This window comes from Budorcas taxicolor, chromosome 4, assembly GCF_023091745.1.
Source record: "Budorcas taxicolor isolate Tak-1 chromosome 4, Takin1.1, whole genome shotgun sequence".
NCBI classification, from domain to species: Eukaryota; Metazoa; Chordata; class Mammalia; order Artiodactyla; family Bovidae; genus Budorcas; species Budorcas taxicolor.
The window spans coordinates 65,739,514-65,752,516 of NC_068913.1; the positions used below are offsets into that span (position 1 = coordinate 65,739,514).

Here is a 13,003-nt window from a genome sequence, read left to right on the forward strand (position 1 = left end):
ACCCATCATCTTCAACTCACTCAGCTGCTGCACACAAGCACATATCGTCCTGTGCTTATTCCTCAGGACAGGTAACTAACGACCCCTGTGGCTGCGTTCTTAAAGCTCCCACACTGGAGCTCAATTTCTGAATGTAGGTTTCAATCTATAGTGAGGATGAACTTTAAAAAGAACACACAGCAAACTGAACACCCTCCTTTCTCAAGAGCCCCTATAGCTCATTCCTTCCTCAAGCTCCTCAGCTTCTCTTTTTAAAAAAGAACCTAGAAAACCAGTGCAGGGACCCTTGCTCTCAAAAGGTGGCAACATTTTGGAATATGGAAAGGGAACAAAGAGCAGAAACTGACGTAGAAGGGAAGAAACAGAATCTAGGTGTATACAAAAGGGGATCTGGCCAAAGGTAGACGAGACGCCGTGTGCTGCCCAGAGGTTGCAGAGTGAAAGATGAGCAAGAGGGCAGAAGGAAACTTGGAGTTTGAAAGTCGGAATTCAGAATAGCTACACCTCACTGCGAGCCCCTTCCCAACTCCTGTAGCTTAGCAACCATAATTTTAAGCTTTATGGAAATTATTTAACTCCTTTTAAAACTCAGTATATGTGCATTGATTTTAAAATTAAATTAATTTAAAAACTTTTTGCCAAAAATTGACATACACATACACTACCTGTGGTTGAGATTATTCTGATCTCAGATGCAGAAGCAAAGTTAAAATGGCCATTACAAAAGGGAAGAGAGTATGGCCCTATGGTTAGCAGAGCTGAAACCCTGATCAATGATAAAAGGGAAAAGACAGCTTGCTCTAAATGCCAATTTTAGATTTAGTTTAGACAAATGACAACTGGATACATTACTCCTGCCACATCTTTACTGAGGTATAATTGACAAAAAGTGTACATATTTAAGTTGTATACACCAAAATCATTGCCACAATGAAACTAATTAACATATCCATCACCTCACATAGTTACCATTTTCTTTTTTAAAATTTTATTTATTTATTTGACTGTGCCAAGTCTTAGTTTTGGCATGCAGGATCTAGTTCCCCAACCAGGGATTGAACACAGGGCCCCTGCATCAGGAATTCAAAGTATTATCCACTGGACCACCAGGGAAGTCCCTTCTTTTTCTTTTTGTGGTAAGGACATGTAGTTTTACCTTTTTAATAAAAGGTATACTTACGTCAAGTATACAATACAGTGTGATTAACTATATTCACATTGCTTCACGTTAGACTGAATAAATTTGTCTTGAACATTAAAGAGACTGCCATATTTTGAGAATTCATAACAGGAGGGAAACAAGTTAATAAAGAGCCAGTCCACTGGGCACAGGAACCACCTGCTGGTATTTCAGAATCTATCAGATTCTGGTCACCTGGGATACAAGGACTGTGGTCGTTGCCCAAGCCCTTGGTGAATAAGACTCATGAAATGCTCAAAAGCAGAAACTCATCTTCTAGCTGGGTGCCTAACCCTGGGATGACGCAGGTGAGATTCAGCACCCTCCCCAGGCGGAATTCCACCACTGAGCTTGGGCCCAACTCAGAAGTGAGGAGGCCACATCTGACGTTTCTGCCTCTCACCCCTGCTCCCCACACTTCCTACTCCCAAAGGTGACTCTGGGCTTCCTAGACGCTCCAACAAGAGTATCTCCCTCAAACAACCATCTTTACCAGCAGCTAATGAGCCCTGGCAGAGGAGAAAGGCAAGCTATTAATGATCTACCCAGGTGGAAAAATGCGAGGAAGAGAGAGAAGGTGAGAGAGAAAAGAGGAGCAAGTAGGAACGGAAATAGCGCACCTATTCACACCTCCATGGACGGTCAGACCTTGAACTGTGAGCGGTTGGCTTTGACAGTCTTTGGTGCATTAAAATATCATCAAAAGAAAAACTTTGCAAAAGAAAGTCAAATCATTACACTGCTATTGTAGATTTTTGTTTTTAAGAAACTGCACAAGTTAAAATGTCAGATCTCTAGAAATAATTCTTATTTCACACAAGTTCTCAGCCCACTAAAATGCGGTAGTAGTTGGTGGTTTAGTTACTAAGTCATGTCCAGCTCTTATGACCCCGTGGACTGGGGCCCGTCAGGCTCCTCTGTCTAGTCAACAGGATTTCCACAGCAAGAATACCGGAGTGGGTTGCCATTTCCTTCTCGAGGGGATCTTCCCAGCCCCGTGATGGAACCCATGTCTCTTGCACTGGCAGGCAGATTCTTTCCCATTGAGCCACCTGGGAAGCCCTGCAGTAAAATATAGCCAACTTAAGTAATCAGTATGAATGTATCACTGCTTGCAATGATGCACAAATGAAATTAAAAGCAATGCCATTAAGTCTTAAAAAAAACACACATTTATTTATTTATCTGGCTGCACCAGCTCTTAGTTGTGGCACTTGGGATCTTCGACCTTAGTTGTGGCACACAGAATATTTAGTTGCAGCATGTGGGATCTAGTTCTCTGACCAGGGATCAACCCGGGTCAAACAGAGTCTTAGCCACTGGACCACCAGGGAAGTGCTAATGCCACAGAGGACATTAAGTCAGCCTACCAGTGACTGCATAAGACTCTAGTTAAGAAGAATGAAAAAGAAGAACTTTACCTCCAGTTATTAAAACTGCACTGGGCAGCTTCTCTTTCATTATGTGGCTTTTCCATAGGAAGGTTTCCTATATAGATCCACACTTTATTTTTTTTTAATGATTTTATTTATTTATTTTTGACCGTGCTGGGTCTTCATTGCTGCATAGGTTTCTCTCTAGTCGCAGAGAGCGGGGGCTTATCTTCATTGCAGTTTGAGGGTTTCTCATTGCAGTGGTTTCTCTTGTTCCAGAGCACGGGCTCTACAGGATGTGGGTTTCAGGAACTGCGGTACTTGGGCTCAGCAGTTGTGGCTCTCAGGCCCTAGAATACAAACTCAGTAGTGGTGCTCAGGCTTAGTTGTTCCGAGGCATGTGAGATCTTCCCAGATTCAGGATCAAACCCATGTCTTCTGCATTGACAGGCAGATTCTTTACCACTGGGTCAACCAGGGAAGCCTCAGATCCACACTTTAAATGCTTCCTGCTTAACAGAGGGTGCCCTGACCTGACCAGTCTTCCTGCCACCACTTCGCCCCTTAGATCCACCCTGACACCATCCAAGGTACTGCCCAGCCCTCTGGCTCTTCTCTGAGATCCAATCCTGTTGAAAGGATAAGACAACATTCACTTAACACCTGACTTTATACCCACAGCCAGGGTGAGGGGGTTGAGGGTAAGAACAGGTTCCCAATGGGACCAATCAAATGGGAGAGATCCTGGGAATGTGAAATTGAGACGGATTCCAGTTAGTCAGCATTACTGGACCCTAGAGGTCACGTATGTGGCACAGAAAGCCTGCTGGAGCTCTCTCAGGAAGGAGGGAGGGGAATCAGCCCCTCTGCGGTCCCTCAGAGAGATGCAGAAAGCCACCTCTGCTCACAATTCTGGATCCTCAGGAGGAATGGAAGATCCTTCCAATAAATTCTCTCCTTTTCTCCTTATGCCAGATAGAATGGGTTTCTGGGCCCTCCCCACTCCTTGACTTGAGGGTACAGATTTTTATTAGATTTTGTTCTTTTAGGGCAGTTTTTCATTTTTGTTTTGCTTTAGAGCAGTTTTGAATTCACAGAAAAATTGGGCGGAAGATACAGAGATTTCCCATATACCCCCTGCCTGCACCCAATGCCACATACACATACATAGCCTCCTCCATTGTCAGCAGAGTGTATCACTAGAGTGGTACATTTGTTATGATCAGTGACCTGCACTGACATGTCATAGCACTGAAAGTCCATAGCTTCTACATCAGGGTTCACTCTTGGTGATATATACTCTATGCTTTTGGACAAATGTAAAATAACATGTATCCACCATCAGAAGCAGGGACTTTTGTCTGTTTTATCTCTCCTACATCTCAGCAACTAGAATAGTAGGTATTCAATAAATATTTGTTGAATAATGAATATATAAAATGCAGCTGACCTCCATTATGAGTTTATGATTCTTTCAGAGCAATGGTTCTCGAAATGTGGTCCTAGACCACACCATCAGCATCACCTAGGGACTTGTTAGATATACGACTCTCAGCCCCCATCCCAGATCTACCTAATCAGAAACTGTATAATAAGCTCTCCAGGTGATTCTGATGCATGTACAGTTTGAACACCACTGGGTCCGAGCATCTACAACTCTATAATACCCAACAGGGCATACAGTGGGCACACACTAACATGTATTATTACTTTTTAAAAAATATTCATTTGTCTGCACCAGGTCTTAGTTGCAGCACTCAGGATCTTGAATCTTCACTGCAGCATGCAGAATCTTTAGTTGTAACATGTGAACTCTTAGTTGCATATTGTGGGATCTAGTTCCCTGCACAGGAATTGAACCCAGGCCCCCTGCATTGGGAGCATGGAGTCTTAACCACTGGACCACCAGGGAAGTTCCTACAGTAATATTTATTGAATGTATAGACTTTAGGGGCCTGCAGAACAGGCCTGAAGGCTGTGACCAGGATGCTGGTTTTGCCTGCTAAAGATAACAGGAACATGTTAAACTTCAGTCCCTTACTACTTGGAATGCAATGGAACTCTTCAAAAGCTGACTCAAGAGTGGTGGACAAGGAGCTCCCAAGGCCTGAAGGGTGACAGCAGGAGCCCCCCAGAAACCTGCTGGCAGGAAGCTGCCGTCTTCTCCTTCAGTCTAGAGCAGTAGCCATAGAGCAAGCTAACAGGCCCGAGGAGGCTCCAAAATAAAATGAAACCATGCCTAAGCCAGCGACCAAGGGCTGAAGGGCTGGGCCTCCTGGCAACTGCAAATACCCATAAGCTGAAAACACACCACTGCCCCCAAGTGCCAGGCACAGATGCAGGAAGAATGCTCTGTGGAAAGAAAGGCCCTTTGTGTTTTATGACTCTGGTCAGACTGACAGCCATCATTTTCTTCTGGGCCAAACCTCTAAATTAACAGCCAAAGCCCAAAGCACCTAGATTTCTCCTTCCCTAAGCTTTTTGTGATGGACAGGGAAGCCTGTCCATCTTCCCTGGTGATGGACAGGGAAGGTACAGGGTGATGAACAGGGAAGGTACCGCATCTTCCCTTGGTGACGGACAGGGAGCCTGGCGTGCTGCAGTCCATGGGGTCGCAAAGAGTCAGACACGACTGAGCAACTGAACTGAACTGAAGCTCTTTGTGAAGGAATAGCAAAGGAATGCTCTAATATACTTCATAAATTCCCACAGGAATGGAGGCCCTAGAAGGAAACACAGTAATCAATCACCTACTGTGTACGCTGCTCCCACCGTTCCATTGTCTGCACTGCAGCCACAGGGACTTTTGTACAATAAAATGCAGTTCTGGTCTCTCACGCCCGTGATTAACTCTTCAGTGGCTTCCCATTGTCCCTAGACAAAGACCAAACTCCACAGCCAGGCAGATGAGAGCTCTCAAAAGTTGACTCTGTCTCTCTGACCTCCTTTCGCCTCCTCTTTTTCCCTCCCTGTCGCTCCTCTACCCCCACTCCAAGCTCAGGCGATACTAAGCAGCTTTCACATGCCCCCTCTTCCAGGCCTCTGCATGTGCTCTTCCCTCCACCACTCTCGCCTTTTCTTCCCCACCCCCACCCCCACCCCCAGCCCGCATCCCTCAGTTCCTCCTGGTAAATTTTAATCCTGCTCAGATTTTACTCCTGCTGTCCCAGAACTCCATCTTGACCAGCCCCCAACCAGGCACACATACAGACACACACACCAACTTCCCAGGTGACACTAGTGGTAAGGAACCCACCTGCTAATGCAGGAGATGCAGGAGACACAGGTTGATCCCCGGCTCTGAAAGATCCCCTGGAGAAGGGAATGGCATCCCGCTCCAATATTCTTTCGTGGGAAATCCCAAAGACAGAGGAGCCTGGTGGGCTATAATCCATGGGATCGCAAAGAGTCAGACACAACTGAAGTGACTTAACACACATCCTAAAACTCCACCTTGACCAGTCCCACAACCAGACACAAACACACCAATACACACAACATACAGTTAAACTTTCTGGGTGGTTCCAAAGCTCCTTGCCATTCTTGCCATCACACACGAGTGGACTACAGACTATAAACTTGAGACTCTGGCACTAAACTGCCTAGATTCAAAGCCCCACTCCACCACTTAGTAGTTCTCATCTTGGGTAAATTACTTGAACTTTCTGAGCCCCAATTTCTTCATTTGTAATGAGATGGTATTGTATCATGAGGTTAAAAGAATTCAATGTAGTTCATATATGTAAAGGCACAAGGTAAGAACTACCTGTGAACTCTTTGTGAGAGACAGAAGAGTGTGCTATTATTCTTTCTGTACTTAACACAGTGTATAATTGTCTGGACAATAGCCAGAGTGCAGGGAGGGAACACCATCCTCAGGGGCAGACACTGCATACACATTTGCAGAATGGATGACAGCTCATCTGTATTTCCACTGTCTGTGGGTCAGGAAGATCCCCTGGAAAAGGGAATGGCAACATTCTTGCCTGGGGAACTCCATGGACAGTGGAGTCTGGCAGGCTACAATCCATGGGGTTGGGAAGAGTCAGACATGACTGAGCAACTAACACTTTCTCTTTTCACTTTTGCATTGCCTCACAGTGGCTGTCATTCTAGAGGGTAGAAAGTATTAGATGATTTGCTCCAGTGGGAATTATTAATTAACATCAGCATAAGCAGGAAAGTCTTAACTATTTTCTAACTAGTGAAGCAAAAGAAGATATACAAACGGCCAATAAACTCATGAGAAGATGTGCAGCATCCTTCACCATTAGAGATTCATGAATCAAAACCATAATGACCTACTATTTCATATCCATCCACTAGGATGGCTATAATCAAAAAGGCATACAATTACAAGTGTTGGTGAGAACATGGCGAACCAGGAACTCTCATATACTGCTGTGGGATTGTAAAATGGTGCAGCCACGTTGGAAAACAAGTTTGGCAGTTCCTAAAAAAGTTAAACATAGTTACCATAGGACCCAGCAGTTCCACTTCTAGGCCTATATCCATAAGACATGAAAACATATGTCCACACAAAACCTTGTATGTGAATGTTCACAACATTCTTATTCATAATAATCAAAAAGTATAAATAACTCAAAAGCCCATCAGCTAATTAATAGATAAAATATGATATGGAATAGTATACAGCCATAAATAGGAATAAGAGCTGATACATGCTACAGCATAAATGAACCAAGCTTATGTGAAAGAAACCAAACCTAAAGGCTGCAGATGGCAAGGTTCCATAAAGAGACAGAAAGCAGATTAGTGGTCACCTAGACCTGGAGGGGAAGGGAGTAATTGCTGATGGGTTTCTTTTTTTGGAGTGTGGAAACTATTCTAGAATTAGAGAGTTGTGATGATTTCACGACTGTGAATATACTAAAAAAAAAAAAATTGAATCATACACTTTAAATGGGTGAATTGTATGCAATGTAAATTACATCTCAATAAACCCATTTTAAAAAGAAGCAACTGAAACAATAAGAGAATGAATATTTCTCAGTGCTTGCTATGTGCCACATCAAATACTAACCAGCTTTTGTATATACACTCCCTGTCTGGAATTTTTTAAAAGGCTAAAAAGACAAAGAGTACCTTTTAAAAGATAACCTCAGGAATGAGCTTAGTCCCGCCTCAAGCACAAAGCAGATCACGAAAAGAAGTGTGGACACAGACCTAGGACCGTAACAAAGTCTGGGGAAGGAGAGCAGCTTGGAGCTGGAGAAGGGGCCTGTTAACCCTAATGCTAAACTGGGGAAGCTGTGATCTCGCTGCAGATTCAAGGGCAGGAACTGTGGACACCGGTCACGGGGCAAAGCTGAGTGACTTGCTCTGGACGACCTCCTGCCTAGGGAGTTTTTTGAAAGGCCATAAGGGGAGGGCGGTAGTTAATGGGCACAAATCCTGGACTTGGATTGTTCGGGTTTCAAAACTATCTCGCTTAAACAAGTTTCTCAGCCTCCAATGGGCTCAAGTTATCTCACTGGCAAAATAAGGGTAATGATAATACCTACACAGAAAACTGTAGTTAAGAATTAAATAAATTCGTTATATGGAAAGCACTGACAACCACCCTGTAACAACTGTAACAACTCCATAAATGTTAGTGGCTGCTATCGCCACCTCCATCATCATCATCGAGAGGCATGAATGACTTGACACTCAAGGGCCTTGCCGGAAGGAACAGTCAAGGCAGACAGACAGGCGAACACTAACATGTACTCTCGGGGGTCGGCTAGGGGGCCAGCTCTTTACGAAGATTTCGCGCGTGTTACTGCACAGGGCGGAGGAGTGGGTGATCGGCGCCAACACCGCTGCGCAAGGTCCCAGGAAGATTCCAGCCCACCAGGCGAGCAAAAGGGCTGGCAAGCTCCAGGGCCCCCGCATCCCCCAGGCTGAAGGGATGAAGGGTCGGGAAAGCTTTGGGTTGAGAAGAGGGAAAGGGAGGAGCGCGGGTTCGAGGGGCGGAGCTGGGGGAGGTCCGTCGGGAGGGAAAGGCCTGTCCGGAGACGGGGAAGCGGGAAAACGGGCGCTGCAACCCCTGAGATCCGGCTGGCGCGCGGGGCGCGGTACCTGGAGTCGAACTTTTGGCCGTCGGGGAACGTCCCCACGTAGTGGTAGCGCACGAAGTCGCCGCTGCGCACGGTGCGCGGACACTCCTCGGGCACGAAGCGCCGCTCGATCTGCAGCTCCGAGTCCGAACCCAGCCCCAGGCCCGCCACAGGGGCCGCCTGCCCGGTCACCCAGAGAAGCAGCAGGAGCAGCGGCGGCGGCGGGGGCCGCCAACTCCGGGCCCTGATCGCCATCGGAGTCGAGGAGAGGAGGGGGCGCGGCTGGGAGCCGCGAGGGCGCACGGAGCTCGGGCGGCGCGGGTCGGGCCTGGATGTGCGGCGGCCTTTGCAAACGTGGAAAAGACTCCCGGCTCTCCCCGGGCGGCAGCAGCCACCCCCTCTCTCCCGCCTCCCGCCCCCCGGCCACATCCGAGGGAGGGGAGGAGCCGCGGCCGAGCGCCAGGCCTGCGCTGCGCCGCCCGTCCCGTGAGCTGGCCAGCCCGGGGAAGAGGCGGGCCTTCTGGAAGTTCAAAGGGACCAGTCCCCGAGGGAGAAATCAAGAACTCTTTGGGATTGGGCTGCGATATACAGTTAGAAGAGAAAGACTTCTGGCCCAGGCAAACCCGCGGATCTCTGCCTACCCCTAGAGACTCCGGATTTAGGGCCCCTAGAGGCTCCTACGTGGCCGCGGATCCAGTTACCCTTTGCTGATTTGGGAAGGGAGGAAAACTTCTTTTTTAAAAAACTTAGTTTCAAGGCTGGATTCTATGTTAAAACAGACTGAAGCCATCTTCGAGATTTCTTTCCCCAGGATTTTCTTGTAATACTTAGAGAAAGGGGAGACTCCGTGATAGTTGCTCAGGCAAAAGTTTTAAGATGTGAGTGATACTTAATAGCAAACATCCCACATGGTCCCACCCCGTGACTAAGCTAGTTAAGACTTCACATTACAGACCCAGATTCTGCGGGGAAATTTACTAGAGTAGTTAAACGAATTCTTGGTTTAGAATTGTTAGTTCTCATTTATTGAAACTTGGACTAATGAAAGCAAATCACCAAAGGTTTGTCAACTTGTTTGGGAAGCAAACAATCCCAATACCAAAACCTGGCAAAGATAGCAAGGGAGAGAGAAGCTGGGTAGCAACCTAATCTCTAACTAGAAATGCAAAAATGCTAACAAATGGTGAGTAAATTGAATCCACCTTATTTAAGGAAAAAAAAAAATGTGTACTGTCTAGGTGACCTGCAAGTTAAGTCAGTGTCCTCTGTAAGATGAAGATAAAATGTGATAATTTTTTAAAAATTATAATTATTAGAATGTTATAGATTTTATTAGATCCAGGATCTAATGAGAAGCTACATGTAGCACTAAAAAAAAATGTCCATTATTCGTAATAGAGCTTATTTTATTGAAATAGAAAACCTACTAATACAATTCAACCACCGGTAAGTTGAATTTGGTGTGATGATTTGCTTCCTTCTATGTACTTTTCATTAGTTCTTTATGGTTTTTAATAACTCTGCCAGGTTTTACATAGAAATAAACCAAAAAGTCAGCCTGGTTCCAGTCAGGAATCTTGCCCTTCCTTGTTGTGACTGTGGGCAACACATGCCACCTAGCTGGGCCTCGGTTTCTTCATCTGCAAAATGAAGGGATTGATTTCTAAGACTTCCAGTCCCAAAATTCTGTGATCCTGTAAGAGAGGAGACACTTCAGCATGCAAAAGAAGACAGACACAGAAAGAAGCAGGTCAGGCAGTGATTGCCACTTCCACTTTGCCTTGTAGTACTTCCCAGTGATTTCTAGTCATTCCTTTTATGTATTTATTTATTGGCCATGTTGCACAGCCAGGGATTGACCTTAGGCCCACAGCAGTGAAAGCAGTGACCCCAACCACTGAACCACCAGGGAATTCCCTTGTTATCCCTTTTAAAATGTTGATTATCTGATCAAACAGTATGTGTGCTCTACAACGTCTCTTTAAAACCTAACCGACATTCTTTGTACTGGATTTCTGTAGCAATCTGCTAAAGAGAAAATTTACCTCTTGGCATTACTGATAACATCAACCTAAGCACTGATAAAATCAAGCTGAAATTAAAAAAAAAAAAAGATTTCCATTAAACTGGGGGTGACGTGAGAACTGGCCAAGTTTAAAAACTGTGACTCCAGTCAAGAAGAGTCAACAGTAGACTAAAAGCTCAGAAAGGTAAAGATAGGGGAAAGAGGCAGGTTGGTGAGAGACAGGAACCAGAAAGAAGGGAAAGGTACTGGAATTTTTTAAAAGGGTAGGGGGAGAAGTGAGAAAGATAGCAAGAAGGGAAAAATAGAAGATGAGAATCAGTGAGAGAACAGAGCCAGGGAACAAGAGGATGTGTGACACAATCGAGGCAAGGACATAATAGGAGAAATACACAAAAGGTTTGAGTCTGGGATGGAGTGTGGAGTGTCCTGGAGGAAGAACTGAAGGGCGATTTGAAACAGGAACGGTCTGAATGAGTATCAGAAAACTAGGTTCTTTCTCAGTTCAGTTCAGTCACTCAGTCATATCTGACTTTTTGCAACCCCATGGACTGACCGAAGCACACCAGGCTTCCCTGTCCATCACCAACTCTCAGAGCTTGCTCAAACTCATGTCCATCGAGTCAGTGATGCCATCCAACCATCTCATCCTTTGTCGTCCCTTCTCCTGCCCTCAATCTTTCCCAGCATCAAGGTCTTTTCCAGTGAGTCAGCTCTTCACATCAGGGGGCCAGAATGTTGGAGCTTCAAAGGTTCTTTCGATCCAGCTCCATACAAGAAGTTAGTGGGAAAATTACAAACATAATCTGGCAAGTAAAGCAGGGCACTAAAGAAAGAATTCTGCTTTCCATTGAGCCTGAAATAAAGAAGGATTGATGCATGAATCAGATCTTCTAAAAGCAGTAAACCCCGAAGGCTAAGCTATATAAGCTATTAACTTTAGCTTGGTACACACTGAGCTGTGGATAAAGAGAAGGCCAGTATTCCTCTGAACTGACCTGAGGCAAATGTGAAGTAGCAGTGTCTTCTCTTCCTTCCCAGGATTTTCCAAGAAAGTCTCCCACCTTCAGTATTGGACAACACACTTGGAGTTGCCATGTAGTTTGATGGAAAATCCTAGACTAGAAATCAGACCAACCTGCTTGTAGGGCCACCCATCCCCCTATTCTCTGAGCATCACTTTCCTTATTTGTAAGATATCTTGCCTATCTCCATAGAGTTTCTGTGAGGATCAAGTGAAGCAGTTTAGGAGGGGTGGAAATCTGCAAAGTAATATGGAAATGTAAGGAATAACATATATCTATGAGTACTAGAAAACTCAAAAATCACTTAACCCATATATATTATCTCTCAGGAGATCTGGATGGGAAGCAACTGCAGGAGTGGTTAATGAAGTGTCTCTAGAACAACCTCAGGTGGTCTGACACCTTCTTTTCCTTTCCTCCTCAGGGGGTTTGCTGCTGCCCCTTGTGATTACAAGATGCCTGCCCTAGATCCAACTACCATCTACAGAGAACATCCTGAGGCAGAAAGGGGACCTTTTATCTTTCCAAGTATCATTTATTCAGAGCAAGGACAGCATTTACAGAAACCCTCCCTCCTACTGCCCTCCCATCATGCCTCATTGACTGAAATTGCATCCCATGCCCATTGCTAATCTATCAGTGGAAGAGAAACTGCATTACTATGATTGGTTTAAGACTAATTAAGATTCATTTCCAGAGAGGAGGGAAAGGGCCTCCCCTGAAGCAGATGGCCACCTAAGCGTCTTGTACAAAGCCAGAGTGGTGTGAGCAAGGAAATGAAGGGGGATGACAATTGGTTTGTCAACCAGTTTTTTGCCACGGATTGCTAATTATGTTAGCTGTCTCCTTTTCCCCTTCCAAGCACCAAAGAAAACACATTGCCTGTAATTTTCCTCCAATCCTATTAGTGACTAAATAGAATGCCAGTTGAAATGATTAGAAATAGGACTTGCCTGGTGGTCCAGTGGTTAAAAATACGCCTGTCAGTGCCGGGATGCGGGGGTGCACAGGTTCGATCCCTGATCTGGGAAGATTCTGTATGGAGTGGGGCATCTAAAGCCAATGCACCATAACTACTGAGCCCACGTGCTGCAACTACTGAAGCCTGATCACCCTAGAGCCCGTGCTCTGCAAGAGAAGCCACCACAGTGAGCAGCTCGTGCACCACAAGAGAGTAGCCCCCGCTCGCCACAACTAGAGAAAAGTCCAAGCACCAGCAAAGACCCAGCACAGCCAGAAATAAATAAACATCAAGGGGGAAAAAAGGCTTCAAACCTATCCAGTAACACAGTCAGGACTAGATACAGACACCCCTCTACAATTAGACCAACACCAAGACC

General features: G+C 45.5%; 1 protein-coding gene across 1 annotated transcript in view; it reads right to left on the bottom strand.

Moving 5' to 3' along the window:
• FKBP9 (FKBP prolyl isomerase 9) overlaps window positions 1-9,044 on the bottom strand; it is a 44,212-nt gene extending 35,168 nt beyond the window's left edge. Inside the window, exon 1 of the mRNA XM_052638962.1 lies at window positions 8,638-9,044. Coding sequence (XP_052494922.1) covers window positions 8,638-9,044 — 407 coding nt within the window. The remainder of the gene's footprint in view (window positions 1-8,637) is intronic.
• Window positions 9,045-13,003: the final 3,959 nt, after the last annotated feature.